The 16,004-nt window shown below is 42.6% G+C and overlaps 1 protein-coding gene across 2 annotated transcripts in view; it reads left to right on the top strand.

Annotated features, from left to right (window-relative positions):
* The window catches only part of LOC138289792 (alcohol dehydrogenase 1-like), a 324,764-nt gene extending 313,065 nt beyond the window's left edge, over nt 1-11,699 (top strand). For both annotated transcript variants that reach the window (XM_069230197.1, XM_069230198.1), the window contains one exon: nt 9,800-11,699. In XM_069230197.1, the coding sequence (XP_069086298.1) occupies nt 9,800-9,824 (25 nt within the window). In that variant the 3' untranslated portion in view covers nt 9,825-11,699. The remainder of the gene's footprint in view (nt 1-9,799) is intronic.
* The last annotated feature ends 4,305 nt before the right edge of the window (nt 11,700-16,004 follow it).

Here is a 16,004-nt window from a genome sequence, read left to right as displayed (position 1 = left end):
ATTTTTTTTTTTAACCAGTCTTTCTTCTAAACGAAAGACTGCAAAGGGAGAGGATGTAGTGCAGCAGTCAAATCGACCGCCTCGGGAAATGGAGATCAAGGGTCAAGCCTCGGAGTCGGCATTAAGTCCGGTGATTCTAGGCAAATCACTTAATCTCCTCGTGCCCATGGACAGCACCTTGTGACCCTCACGGGTTATTAGCCGCATTATATAAATTTACATTTCATTTCAGTGCAATCTGAGAACACTTTTCACAATAGCTTTCCCCAGTATTCTTTTTCCCAGTTTAGAACCAAAATGTATTAACATCCTTGATGGGAGCAGACGAGCAAACAATTAAGCCAGTGCCACTCATTATGACCAAGACTATAATCCAAATACAATAAGAATATTTACTCATTATGACCAAGACTATAATCCAAATACAATAAGAATATTTACTAGAGATAATTATTTGGACAACGTTTGAATAATATACACAAAAAAGTACAGTGCTGCATTAATTAATTTTTACTGACCTCATTATTGCAGTCCCTGGGTGGCAGCTGTCCCCAGAGCTGCAGGGCTCACTTTTGCTAGTAACATGTTACTGAGAGCGGGCAAAGTTTAACTAATCTGGTAACCTGTAAGTGGTATGTGCATGGGGCCACTTGGTTCCGCGGGCATCCCTACCAAGAGCCACACATCAGGAGTTAGACTAATGTTACAGAGTTAAAGATTCACCTATTTAAGGAACACTACATCACAATGCATTAACCATCCTCAACCCAGCTCCTTCTCCTCTTACTCATTGATGTTATGCCTGTCTCTTTACCATGCACAGTGCTCTGCTGCCCTTAGCAAGGTTTACGATATAGAAATATCCTTGATGTAAATACTTTGATATATACAAACATGTCCCCCCTAATCCTGCCTAAACCCCTTCTTACTCCACTGTTAACCTTTCCTCTTTAGTAACAAGTATCCCTATTTTTCAGCAACTCCCCTCTGTCCCTTCCACATTTACTAAAAAAAAATATACTTGCGTGTGCGGAAATCTCTGCAATCGGGGAGAAGAGCTCTGTGCCTAAAAGATAGGAACAGCAGAGACCTAGACCTTCACACCGCGTTACTTGAATAGTGTTTTGTAGTACGCTAGTAGTACTGTTGTTGTACTGCTAAAGGTACTACAAAATGCAGTTGGTGAATAGGCCCCTCATTGTCTTGGTTAATTTGTTCTTTATAAAGTGTTTGCTCTACCAGAGGCATCTGAACGTCAACCACTGCTTTATCCTAAAGATTCGTATTGTCTACATACCGTGGTTTGCCTAAAAAATTAGGTGGAAATGTTTTAACCTGTTTCAAGAAGGGGCCAAATTCTGCTGTATATAAACAAAATAACAGAGTGCAAGAACCCATACCAGTTTGAGGCTTCTATTGGGACATATTTTCCTGTGGAAACTGTTGGGATGCCAAGCCTTATTTTAAGCCTGCTGTCAGAGTAAATTCAAATGATAGATCTGAGAAAGGAAGGAGGAATATTCCATCTAGTGAATTTTGCTGACAAAAAATTCCTGTCTATGCAAAGATTGTATCTGTAGTATATGTAAAGAAGTCCAACCCTCCTTGGTGAAAATAGAATGATGGTTTAAAAACACTAACGTTGTTACATTTTCTTTAATACTCCAAAATTGCGGAAATTATATTTGTTAAAATGGGATAATGCAAGGGGCAAGCTGAGGGTTGCAGCTGCGACCTCTGGCGACCCTTAAATCACGTCAGTTGTTAACCTTTTAGGAATATTACTGCTAACAGCAAAAGTTTGAGACAAGTTATAGCGCATAACACCATTGAACACAGTAAATTTGCTGACCTAGTTCTTTGCAAATGTAAATTTCTAAGCTATAATTTAATCACAATTAAGGTATTGGACTCCCAAAGCATTTCAAGTAAGCACCTCAGTAGCTCCGCTGGGCTTAACTCGCTTAATTTGTTGCAACATAATTACGCATAATTACCTGAGAAGAGTAACCCAGCACGTCGTACTGTTTTTTTAGCACAACCTCATGTCCAGAATGGCATGAGGATGCATTTTGCCCTAAGAAAATAGCACAAAATTCAACAAAACACAAACAGTAGCAGCTTCTCGCACTCACTAAATTAATTGTTTATGTGCTCCTTCAGTACTATTTTTTTTTTCAAAGAACTTACCTTTCCCACTGATTCCTTCTGACACGCTCGTTGCTTCTCTTCTTGTGGTGTCCCAGCATTCACTGGGACACCAGCACAGGCTCTCCAGCAATCCTGGCGCTGCTTTTATGCTCAACCTAGCACGAAAGCAGTGCCAGGATTGGTCTGAGCCACTCGGATTGCTGCTCAGACACAGCCCTGGGGTCTGTTCAGTTTCTCCAGCCTGGCGGTTCAACACAGCCAGGCTGAAGAAACCTAAGTATGCATGCGTGTTTGGCAAGCCTGAGACGGGCGGCCAAACACACACACACACTTAGGTGCACTCTCTCCTCCTCCCACCTTCCACCTCCCATGACCCAGCCCCACCCCTCCCTGCCCTGCTGGCTGAGCCATCAGATGAAAAATAAAATGATAGTCAACTATCGTTTTATTTTTCATCTCCTGGCTCTTGATGCTCCTCCGCCATTACGTAGGAGCCGCCCCTGCTTTTAATAAAGATTTTTAGCACGAAACAAGCACAGACTGCAGTTCTGCCACAAGTACTTGTGGATAAAATAACAAATGGAAATAATTATGATAAAAACTATAGAAATTAAATAAAAATATTTTTGGCCATAAGTCGGTCTATTTAAGTGCTCCTATGAAACATTAGACTAGAGGCTAACAAGCCAAAACCCCTTGAAATTAAAACTTTTAAAATGTACCTCTCACTGAAAAATATAGGTGCACCTTTTGTGAGAAAAATGTGCATGTAGGTTTGGCTTTTGTTAAGGACGGCATTGTATGTCAGTGTACAAGGAGGAAAGAACAATGAACAAAATAGTCTTCCTGTCCTTCATTTAATGTCCAAAGCATTAATTTGAATATGTTCTACTTGTTTTGGATGTCCATAGATTTATTTCTTGAAAATATATACATTGCTATGTATTTCCTAATGTGGTGGGACTCATTTATTTCAATACCTCTGTGCGGCAAAATGTGTACTAGTTTAATTTTTTAATGAAGAATAAATTCATTAAAATACACTAAAACATAACAAAAGCTTCAAATTAAATAAACTCTTACATGCATTAAAAATTAGCATAATAAGTCAAATTAAATTATAAATGAATGAATCACCAAAGGGCAAAATGAGGAAATATTTTAGTGAGCAAAGATAAAATAAGAGCGAGGAAACAAAAATGTGCAAAAAGAGAGAGAGAAAAGAAAAGGGTACAGAAAGGGAGAAAAATTTGGAGGATCGTATCAAGAGCCAAAATTATAATAACATACACGTATATGAGTAATGAAAACATAATATCTTAAAATAAGACCCCGAAGAAGACTATCACACAAATATAAAATTGATAATGTAAAAATAGCATAAACTCGAAGTAGCTGCTAACTATGAGACTTAAAAGCATTATTAACAGCTTTTTTGTGATACATAATTGGTAACCATAGTTTATCATACTTGATAACTAGCTATAAAGAGTTAAGATGATACACATCTAGTCTATGATTATGACACAGTAAATTCCACCAATGATTTAAAAGAAACATTTTCTTTTGACTTCCAATTAGGAGTAATAACTTGTAGAGCAATTCCTATCACCAAGTCCCCATGTTTATCAAGCATTAAATTATGAGGCCATATTAAATGAATGCCACATAAATATAATTTGTCCAGTGAAAAAGGTGAGGAAATGTTGGGAGTAACATTAATTCCTTTACAAATATTAATACAAAATTTGGAAATCATGGGGCATATAAAAACTTTCTGCAAATAAAAAACATGAGAAACATGAAGACAATGGCCCTCATTATGACAATGGTGATAAAAAACGCCTACTCCACGGCGACAGCTGGCAAAAGGCTGTCGCCGCGGCTACCATCCGTTCACCATATTATGACCACAGCCGGATTTCCGCCACAAGAAGGCCAGAAATCCAGCTGTGGTCACACTGGCGGATGGTGGTAATGTGGAGCTGCTAACACCAGCAGCGCCACACGAGTAGACCTCCGCCAGCCGTATTATGTTAAATAATACGGCCTGGCGGTGTTCTGCTGGCGGGCGCTGCTGGCAGTAGCAGCGCCCCATCCCGTCCCCTGCCGGAAGACCCCCTGGATACAGGTAAGTGGGGGAAGACCCCCTGGATACAGGTAAGTTGGGTTTCCGACAGGGGAGGAGGGTGGGTGGTGTTGTGTGTGCATGAATGTGTGAGTGTGTGCGTGAATGCAAGTGTGTGTTTAGTGTTGTTTGCGTGTGTGTATGCATGTATGTGAGTGCGTGTATGAATGGAAATTTGAATGCGTGTCTGCATGTAAGTTTGGATGTGTCTGCAGATGTGTGTTTGAATGAATGAATGCATGCATGTATGTATGCGTGTATGTCTGTGTGAATGAGTGTGTCTGCATATGTGTGTGTATGGGGGAGGTTGGAAGGGAAGGGGAGCGTGGATGAAGGAGGGTTGAGAGGTATCTGGGAATGGTGGTGGGGAGGGGGCCTCCTATATGGAAGGAAGGAATTCCCTGTCACTGATAGGGCCTACTGCCATGGTTTTCGTGGAGTTACAAACGCCACGGAAACCATGGTGGTAGGCAGGGTCATGATACCTCTGCTGGCACAATAGCTATTGTTATCTCCAGCTCGGCGGCTGCTACGGCCATGGCGGTTGGAGTCGTACATTGGCAGATTGGCTTCAGGGGGAACCCACCAATGTCATAATGTGGCGGTGTGTACCACCAGCCTGTTGGCGGTACTACCGCCACATTATCTCCGACCACCAGAGTCATAATGGCCCCCAGTGTGTCTTGTTTGACTATCAAACTCAGGGTGGGAAGTGTAATGTGTTTTAGCCCAAATTTGTTCCAAATGGACACAGGCCAAGTACATAGTATGTGTGGTATATCTTATAATAGCTAGATTGCATTGCCACAGAATGTGCTATGTATTCTGCCTCTTCCTTATCACATAATTAAGCCAATCCTGCCACATTATTTGACCTTAACTACTGCTTTATTCCAGCACCCCTACAAATCTACAATAGCAAAGAAATGTTAAAGACGATTCTCTTTGTCACTGCACTATTTTTAGCAATACAGAGATCAAGGTGCAGGTATAACTGCAGAAGATGATTGGTTCAGGTGGAAAATTATATTTTAGCAATTTGAAGACATTCTAGAGCTCACTTAGTTCACTAAGATTAAAGTAATTCTAATGAAGGGTCTGAACTCTGTTCCACATTTTCAGAAATGCTTAATGAAAGTTCCTTGTGGTGCAGGCTCGAGGTTGAAAAACTCAGAGGCCAGACCGCTCAAAGTACCAAATCTAATAATGCTACTACTGGATTCCAATGTGTCTGTTCTTTTATAGGCAGTGGTCTGGAACAAGATTATGTTTGACAGGATAGGATTTCAGGCAGCTGCGTAGTAAGTGTGTCATAGTTTCAAATAAAAACAAAGAAAATGGGCCCCAGCTTTAGTAGTAAATAACATGTATAACAGGGAAAGGACATGCTCAAGTGCCACCGTACCTGTATTGATAACTGCGGCCCTGCTTTGATAGATACAGCCTCTCCTATTAGCATGTAGAAAATGCTTCAAACAAGAACAAGTCGTACCACAGGTCTAAGCAGAAGTGAAGTGGAATGCACCCAGCATCCATTCTTCTTGGCTTGTTCATTGACAATAAGTTGTTTTGAGTAGCCACTTGTTGCAGACAGAGGCAGAAGATACTGAACTGGTTATCTGTGAGTATTTGGATATAAGTAAGAGGAAAATAAGGATTTGCGAATCTGATCTGTTAAAGACCTGAAACACTACACAGAGGATTTGGATTGCCTTTTAGAGGCCTTTATCGCACTCAGTTTTTTTTTAAAATCCTCTGTCAACAAATGACAGGGTCTACTCTTGTACTTATTGTGCAGCTAATTCACTTGGTGTGCATTTCCAGATGGCACTGAGTTTTGGATGCAGTTCGAAACGTCAATCACTTTGTGACTTCTAATGTATTTCTGCTGGTTTTCTCAATATACCCAATTTTTGTACTCCATCTGGACAGAGGTGTGGAGAACCACACACAGAGCTCTTCACAACTGGAGGCTATTGGGCTCCAGAAGATCACTGATGACAGACCCAAAAGCACTGGCAGAAATCAGCTAAACTTTGTGTGAATGACTTAACATAAAAATGAAGATATTTTTGTGAATTTTCTATCGTATAATATGAACAGACATTCATGAATGAAGAAAAGAAGGGCCCTCTCAAAAGAGAGTGACCTTCCCCGTCTTTGTGCCCATACCTTCCTCCTGTGCCATCTACACTGTTTCACAGCATGAGGGTCATCTGTAATCGCCATGAGTTGTCTTGCTGTTCATGTAACTCTTGTGCTGCTCTCCCTTTGAGACAAGATGACTTTTGAGAGATTTTGTGGGTAAAATTTCTGTCTCCTGCTTGACCCTCTGTGTTGCTTCTCACAAGAACCTGATACTAGAGTGGCAGGTAGAAATCCCAGATCAGCTTATGGTTTCGCTCTTAGTATGGAACATGGAGTAATAACACACAAGGTTGTACTCATCTTGCCTTTGCAAGTAGACTTTCATCTGGAAAAACAAGTGTCTAGCTTCTGAGGGGCTTCAAGAGCAGCAGACCTGCATTCATAGTGCTATTTTGTAGACAATCCCAAATCACACAGTGCACTGGAGGACTAGAAAAAGTGGCATGTTTTACTCTACCAAATTTGACTTTATAAATAGCTCTAGTAAATTCCCAGTTCAGAATTATGTGCATCGCTAGTTCTATCATTAGTACAAAAGTGGCATATCTGTACCTTAACAGGATGTAGATGTAAGGTTGAAAACCGAGAAAATTGTGCCTATTTTTTAAATGTCCTGCAAGCAGAATGGTAATTCCGTGCCATGGGATCACAGTAGAGTAACACGCCTAGAGCATTTTCACAAGTTACATGTGGATTACTAGCAAGTGGTGATGGAAATAGAGTCTTCTGTACTTATAGGAGGAGGGTTGCCCTTTAAAACAAAACTTTAAAAGTTGTGAAAAAAACATAGGCAGAAATTATCAGCTAAAGTAAAACAAGATATAGGTATGCAAAACACAGCTGGGGTACAAATGTACATCTTGTCAAGCTTTTTAAGGCGCAAAATAAAAAATTTAGCTTTGAAATCTAGGACAGATCACTTCTATTGATAGGCGTTGTTGGTAACTCCATTGGACAGCCCTTGACCTTGAGATCTTCTGTTTGGAATAGAATCCTTGAACCATGGAGACTGATGTATAAGGGTTTTTTGCAGTCTCAAAATCACATGGTTAATTCTTACAAAAGCCCTTTCACAAGTCAGAAAGGTCTTACCGAGTCCTGAAAGGAGTGTTGTGACTCAGTCAGAAGCACACATTGGAAGGGCTGTGAAAGTGGCATGCATCCCTGTTCCTTCTTGTGATTCAGAGACTACTGTAGCAATGGTTTGTGAATCATTGGTCAGATAATGACACCCCAAGTGGTATCTGATTCGCAAATCATAAACTGTTGCCGTGGGACGTCTTCCCCCTTGGGAATAGTCAAACACCGTGGGAGATGTCACAAGATGTCTTCCCACACTGGAAATATTCACTGTTTCGTTACATTTTCATGTTTGTATATGTTGACATGGATTGTGGGGAAATAATAGCTAAGGATGACAGTAGTTTAGAATATGCACAAAAGCGTATGCTCCCCTTCAAAGGCACATATCTTGAATGGTTTACCAGAAACGAAGTCAAAGCATGAGGCACCAATAACATTATTATCAGAAAACAAGCATGCAGATATTTATCAAACAGACTAACATATTTTGAGGATAGGTGTAGCAGACAGAGTAGAAACTTCCATATCCTCCATTTTACTTTACAACTATGTGTGTATGACGTTTACATTTGTTGTTTCCGTGTGGTATATTGTTGTATTTTGGATAACGTGTGTTTTTTTGGCAGAAGAGCAGGTAGGCTTGATAGCCACCTTGTAGCTGGCTATTGTCTAGCAAAGAAAAATATGAAAACAAATGTATCAGACTAGGGCCACAAATTAATTATGTATGATGATCTACACTACAGACCCTTCAGGGCACAAGCAGATACTGCAGACATGTACATTTTCACTAAACAATGTCCTCTTTTTAGATTCATTCATTTCCAGCAAACTTTCTGAGTAACAGCAAAATGATTAGGCCATCTCACCTTGAATGAGAAAATTGTCCAACCAGAATATATCTACCAAAACCGGAGAACAATGCACCCGATGTACGAAGAGATGTGTAACAAATCGTGGTTGCAAATTGCTTACTCAATTTTATGTACTACTAGGTTGTGCCTTAAAATCCCTAGTCGCATGGGGCTACAGAATTACCTGCCCAGTGAATATCCCCTGGATTAAGCACAGACACAGGAATGATGGCCTGCTATTAACAACAGATTATGTCCCTCATTACAACACTGGCGGTCCAAGACCACCAGGGCTGTTTCGGAGGAAGCACCGCCAACAGGATTACGAGTCCCCTACCGCCATCCTTTTCCTGGCAGTTTGAACCGCCAGGAAAAGGCTGGCGGTACAGGGAGTTGCGGGGCCCCTGGGGGATCTCCAAATGGCTGCGGCTGGGGTGCGGCTGCATTGGCGGCCTCCCGGCGGTCCGATCTTAACCGCCCGCCAAGGTCGTAATGAGGGCCTATGATTCTTATGTTTGCATTCCCAAACTGAAACTTTTTTAAAGCTGTCCCTCTTCTTTAAAGTAACAGGTGGTGCTTTAAAAAAATGTTTTTGATTTAGGAGTATATCAGGGAAGCAGGACTTGGTCCCTTGGACCACTGTGCCCTGAAGGTCACATGACAAGATTCACAAAGGAGAAGGTGTCTTGTTTGCAAATCAGTTACCACCTGCCTTGAGGTGTCACTACTTATTCTGCTGTTTGCAACCCCAACTGAGGTTGCAAACCATCATTAGGCACCATCACAAATAGAAATCAGGAGGGGATCTTTCTTCACACACCTTCCTAATTGTGATTCAGAATGGATCACAAAAACCCAATTTGTCAGTCGGAAACACATTTCTGATACACAGAATGGGATTAATACTTTGCACTTAACATATTTGCATTCACAAGCACCATGATTTTGCAAATTTAAAAGATAGTGACCCCAAAATTGTTTAGTGTATCGGGCCCTAAATCTATTAGATGAGTGTAACAGTGGGCGGTGTTGCCTATTTTCCCACCTGTGTTCAATGAATGGTTTGACTGCAAAGCATTGTATTGAAAGGTTCTTTTTTGCTGCAGTGATTGGTCTCGTGGTAAACTGTTGTGTGATAATGGAGGCGAGGTCTTTCTAATGAAAAGACAATCATCGGGAGCTGATTTGTCCCCAGCTGTCTGTAAAGCTGTGATCACTCTACACTGTATAGATCTTTTCATTTTCTCGGTTTATTAAACAGAGGTTTTGAGTGAAGGAATGAGAGCTACATGTGTTTGTCGTGCGTTTTCCTACATGCAAAGTACACACTGGAGTTTTATTTTAAAGTAGAGTGTGTGTATTTGTTTTTGTGATAATTATCACTTTCGAATAGAGTAAGCATTAATATCTATTTTTGTCTATTCTTTTCTTTCAGCATCCGCAGCATCTTGATGTTCTGAGTTCACAGACATCAGTTTTCCAGATTTTGGGACAATGCTGGCTACATCCTCCATCACGGGCAAATCCAGTGTCCTGATCTTAAGTATAGAATTGTGTATCGGAGCTGGTCAGATGTTTATTAGTACAATATTAATCATATTTTTCTTTGCTTTGGTCTCAAAGGATGTGTAATATCGGATGCCTGACAAGAAGACCTGGGTAGTTGTTTAATGAAGTTATGGGACATATCATTCTCAATACTCGTGTAAACCCCAACAGTAAAAACCTCTGTTAAGCAAAATTGGTTGTTTTTTTAATTTATGGGCTATAATTCTTCATATTCGCGTACATTCTAGCAATATAAAACCTCCTGAGCACAAAAGCATAGATTGGCTTGAGTCTGCCCTGAGCTATTAAATTCAGGACCATATGGTTTTGACATAATATAGAGGCATGGTGTCATCCCCCAAGCAAAAAATCGTCCTCATCACTGTCCGTTGAGTTTACATTGGGTATTTGTGGCCCAGTTGTTAACCTTTGATGTGTCACAGGACTATGTTCTATGGAAGTGACAGAACACAGTAAAAGAGGTTTATTACATAAATAATAGATGGGCCTCATTCACACCTATATTCGGAAAAAAAAAAATAACGGCTGAAATTCCCAAACCTGATTCACTGGCTCCCCACATGCAGAATGTTGCGTGTGCACCTTCTACACACTAGACTAGAAAATCTGGGATTTGAACGGCACTTCCACTGCTATAAGATTGGGAGAGGAATTAGGTAAAATTAGGGCCTGATTTAGAGTTTGGCGGGCGAGTTAATCCTTCACAAACGTGACAGATATCTTGTACGCCTTATTACAATTCCCATAAGATCTGTCACGTTTGTTACAGACTAACCCCATCTGCCAAACTCAAAATCAGGAATGAGAAGACAGGTACAATTGAGAATGTTGTGAGCACCCAAACGCAGAACTTGGGTATATTTACAAACATTTGCTACACATTATCCCACCCTAAATGAGGCTATAATTGTATAAACCCCAGAAAACAGTGGTAAGATTGTTTCCGCCGTGGGTGTAATGGCCACTTGAGAATCCTCTGCTGAATGAAGTACCACTGGCATACGGTATCAGGACAGGAGTAATCCCTCTGGATCAAATTACGCTACCGTGTTTTTTTAAGAGGATTTCTCTATGTAAGACCTTTACATAAGAAATATGGCGTATATGTGCATTTTTGGTGAGAAAGTGACCCAAGCCACCACATTTTCCCCAGTGGATATAGGAGAAAGTAATATTCTATCTTTAAAAGGAGAGAGGAAATTTATGAAACAATGAATGGAAATGCACATTTCACCAGCCATAAACCATTAGGCAAACTAGTATGGTTAAGAGAAAGAGATTTATGTTTGGGCGTCTGGTATTTTGGCTATTTCCCCAGCGTAGTCTTGTGGAGTTTACTTTGTCCCAAAAGAGTAATCTTCTTTGAAAATTGTAGGTGTTAATATGGAAATTATTGATTTACTGTTTTTTGTCAATGAGACCTTTTTTTGTAAGAAAACATGTCCACAAAATGCCAGAAAAAGTTTGACGTTTGGCTCACAGTTATCTACAAATGCCAGTGATAATTTGGAGACACAATATCTCTTTGTATTCTCATTAATGTATCCCTTAAGTATGATGGAAGCGAACTTGCCAACAGAATGGTAATGGAGTGAAAAAATGTATTTTTTTATTTCCCAGAGGAAATTAAAATGTGTCGAAAAATGAAGAATACTAGGAAGAGAAATTAGAAAAATATGAAGCTAAATGAGAAATCTGTGTGAACCCGATGATAAATATTCTGTAGCTCCGTGTCGGAACACATCAAATAAATTTGCTATAATTATTTTTTATTGTTATTCCTATTTTAACATTTTCAGTTACTTTCTACTTTATCCACCTAGCTTATAATTATCTTTGTTACTACTTCTAGCATGGCTAAGGGCTCAAGTCATGGAAGTACACAGGTAGGGTATTAATTATGGTTTACACCCTTCCTGGAAATTGGTAAAATATTTGTATACATCACAAACCTGGGTATTCGACTGAATAATCGCATGCAAGTCAAAATGCCTGTTCCTGAAATGACCTTTCTCGGCTTGGCAACATTAAAAGTTAGCCTGGACGCCCTCAGCAGCGTTACAAGATACGTGCAATACTTGAGCTCTATCCAGAATAATAGACTTTGGCCAGTTCTGATTTACCACACACATTTAGGGCCTGATTTTGAGATTGGCAGACGGGTTACTCCGTCACAAATGTGGCAAATATTCTGTCCTCCGTATTACATTTCCATAGGATATAATGGAAGCGTAATATAGAGGACGGGATATCCGTCACATTTGTGACCAATTAACCTGATCCGCCAAACTAAATCAGTCCCTAAGTTTCTTTCTCAAACGTTAGCACAGTCTATCTGACAAAGACATATAGTTGCAGATTCCTTACCTTAGAATTTTCCCAGGCGTCAGCCGGAATCTGGCTTTTTTCTCGAGCAGTACCCCTGCGCACCATTATGTGGCATTGATTGACTCAGTATCTATTGTCGGCATCATCCGTGCTGGAAACAACATCGTGGGTCCTATATATCTACCACCCCAACACACTGTCATTTCTTTTCTTTCTGCGCCAGCTAGTGCTGATCTGAAGAAAGAGCTACCCCTCTGTCACTTTTCGATTGGTCTTTTTTTTTACTTTTGTTGAAGCTTTTTGAGTATTTGATACTCCTGGTGCATCAACAATGTCTCATCTTTTGGCAGCTCACCCCAATAGTGCACCTTTGGGCCCGCGGAGTCAGAAGGGGCCCTTTTGGGTTCTGTGCCGGTGGCTCCAGCCTCGACACTGAGGGGCACCCAGGGATCCATTACTGAATCCAGACCGACGTCCGTCGTACCCATTCGACCTTTCTTGGCACCAGTCCTGACATCAACTCTTCCGGCACTGCTCATGCCCCTCACTGGTTCCGGCTCCATCCTCATTGCCGACACGGAGCTGGATGGGCATTGTACGATGTCGACTCTGGCACTAGCAGGGGCCTTGCCCCCTATGGGGTATCCTAAGCCTTATTCTAAGCCTTATTTCTATGGGCTAACTTATGGTGAGGAAAGGGAGGGGTCGCTGGACCTTTTAGAATACCAGCTCCAAGACCCCATGGACTGGTGTATGGACCTGGGTGAAGCCAGTGGCCTGTATACCCCCCAGCTATTGGCATGCTCTCTCCCCCTTCCATGGTTACAGAGGAGGGAGGAGGGAGCTTCATATTCAGTGGTGGTGCAGAGAGCGGCTGAGGTCCTGGATCTTGAGCTGCATTCGTTGGCAGTCAGGACTTAACTCCTGACAGAGGTGTTTCAGCCTGGGGCTTCCTCCTCAGAACCTCTCTTCTCCTTTAATGAAACCTTTACAGATGTCCTACTGGATACCTGGTTCAGACCCAGCACAGGGGCTCCCTCAACCTGCCGCCATTGACCCAGGTTTCCTGACGCAGCACCCTACCCCTGAGAGCTTGGTCATCCAAGCCCCTACCACCCAGGGCGCGTTTCATTCTGCACCCACGGATAGGGACTCCAAGAGGCTGGACACACTTGGGAAGGTAATGTTTTCTTCCGCCAGCCTGCCATTGTGGTCTGTGAACACCACATGCCTTTTGGGTCGTTATTCCCACACACTGTGGGGTATGTTGCAGAAGTGCTGCCAGAGGTCCCGACGGAGGCCCATGCTGTACTTTCCCAAGCAGTTTCTGATGGGAAAAAAGCAGAAAAGGTCACGATCCGATGCAGACTGGACACAACTGACTCACTGGGCAGAGCGGTTGCTTCAACATCTGCCCTAAGGCACAAGGGTTGAAGACGTCTGTCTTTTTGACGGATGTCCAAGCTTTTTTCATAGACTTGTCCTTTGATGGTACCCTTCCCTTCTGAAAGAAAGCAGACTCAGCAATCGATTGCTTCAAGGATTCTCGTGCTACAGCCAGGTCCTTAGGGATTTCGGCAGCCCCTTGTCCCCCTCAGTCTGCTTTTCACCCCTTTCATGGCTATGGAAAGGGCACCCAACCCTGTCTGTTCTCCTTCAGCCACCGTGCTGCACATGCTACCCAGCCTCTGCGTGACCGGGGACGTGGGATCCACAGTCCTCATGGATCAGGGAGCCAGTGGTCTGGCCAGTCTCCCCCCCCCCACTCTGCAGCTGCCTCCAAACCTTCCTAGTCTGACAGTTCCCCACCAAAGACCAGTTGGAGGCAGGATTCACCATCACCTTTTCCGCTGGCAATCCATCACGTCAGACAGGTGGATTTTGTAGGTAGCCCAAAGGAGCTACTCCCTCCTTTTTGAGACTAGCTCTCCATCCATGCCACCATCCTACAATTGGATGATGGAGGCTCACTTGGCACTCAGAGAGAAAGTTACAGCTCTCTTGGCCAAGGGATCCATAGAGATGGCGCCATAGAGAGGGTCCGTGTGCCAGAAGTAGGTGGTGGTTGCTATTCTTGCTACTTTCTGGTGCCCAAAAAGGGCCTTCATCCTATCCTAGACCTTTGGTCCCTCAGTCTCTTTCTCAAGAAGGAGAAGTTCAAAATGCTCACTTTGGCTCATCCATCTGCCCTTGACCCAGGAGACTGGATGGTAGTGTTGGACTTGCAGGATGTGTATTTCCAAATTTCTGTGGGCAGACAGGACAGATGTTACTTGCGGTTCATGGAAGGCTACAAGCATTTTCAGTTCACCTTGCTCCCCTTTGGTCTTACCAGCGCCCCTCAGGTGTTCACCTAGGTGATGGAGGTGGTTGCAGCTCATCTGCACAGATCAGGGGCTGCAGTCTTCCCCTATGTCAAGGGTTGACTGTTGAAGGCAGGCTTACCGTAGGCTGTTGTCTCCCACCTCCAGACTATGGCGGACCTCCTGCATTCACTGGGGTTCACTATAAATGTGCCAAAGTCACATCTGACTGCCTCTCAGATGCTCCCTTTCATCGGAGCTGTTCTGCACACATGCAGTTTCGGGCTTATCTTCCTGGGTGGTGAGTCCAGGATATTCAGGCTATGATACCGATGTTTCAGCTTCTATCCTAGCTTTCAGTAACAGTGACTCTGGGCTGGGCCTCATGGCCTCCTGCATCCTTCTGGTGACATATGCCAGGTGGCATATGTGGGCTTAGCATGGGGAACGGAATTTCATTTCCAGTGGGGGCAGTATCAGGGGAATCTCTCAGACAAGGTTCAGATCTTGGAGGGAACTGCTCAAGATCTGCAGTGGTGGCTAAAGAACTGTGATTGGGTCAGAGGCAAATCCCTCTCCCTTCCCCAACTAGATCTGACAGTAGTGACAGATACGTCACTCCTGAGGTGGGGCCGCCACCGGAGAGAGGTGGAAATCATAGGCATCTGGTCTCTGGCAGAATCTGGTCTCCACATCTGCTCCGGGTGATCAGAATAGCATTGAAAGCGTTTTTTCCCCTCTCTCAAAAGGAAGGTAGTGCACGTGTTCACAGACAACACCACCGCTATGTGGTACTGCAACCATCAGGAGGCTCTGCACCTCTGGATGTGGCTGGAACTCCAGGGCATTGCCCTGGTAGCTCAGCATCTGGCAGGCTCTCTGAACGTCAGAGCAGACAAACTCAGTCGACAATGCTTAGTTGATCACGAATAGCGCCTCCATCCGGAGGTGGCGCAAGGTCTCTTTCAGCAGTAGGGAGAGCCTTGGTTAGATCTGTCTGCCTCTACAGAGAACGTGCAATGTCAGCAGTATAGCACGTTTTAGCACATTGGAGTTTCTCTCTACCAGATAAGGCGTTACCGAATGTAAGTAACTTGTCCTTTACAGCAGGTTTATGCAGTAATAAGGACCTTTAGCTATCTATTTCACTTGCACATTTGTAAAATGTCAGCATTATCTCTGTATTCAGTGATACTTGTGTCCACAATGTAAGAAATTATTATACAATTGTCATTAGCCACACCACCAGCTTGTCTAGTAAAAATGTTGACGTTAAAATATTGACTATCCAACCTTTAAAATGATAGACATTTTGGCAGATTTATATTGTTTCACACTTTAAAAGATGCTGTTATGTAGCACTTAGAAGACAATAAGGTTTAGGAGGAAAAGCTTCCAAAGAGGTAAAATAGCAATACATGAAACAGACACAGAGGGTAC

This window comes from Pleurodeles waltl, chromosome 1_1 (genome assembly GCF_031143425.1).
Source record: "Pleurodeles waltl isolate 20211129_DDA chromosome 1_1, aPleWal1.hap1.20221129, whole genome shotgun sequence".
Taxonomy (NCBI): domain Eukaryota; kingdom Metazoa; phylum Chordata; class Amphibia; order Caudata; family Salamandridae; genus Pleurodeles; species Pleurodeles waltl.
Note: the sequence above shows the minus strand (reverse complement) of the source record. Positions and strands in the feature narration are given on the sequence as shown.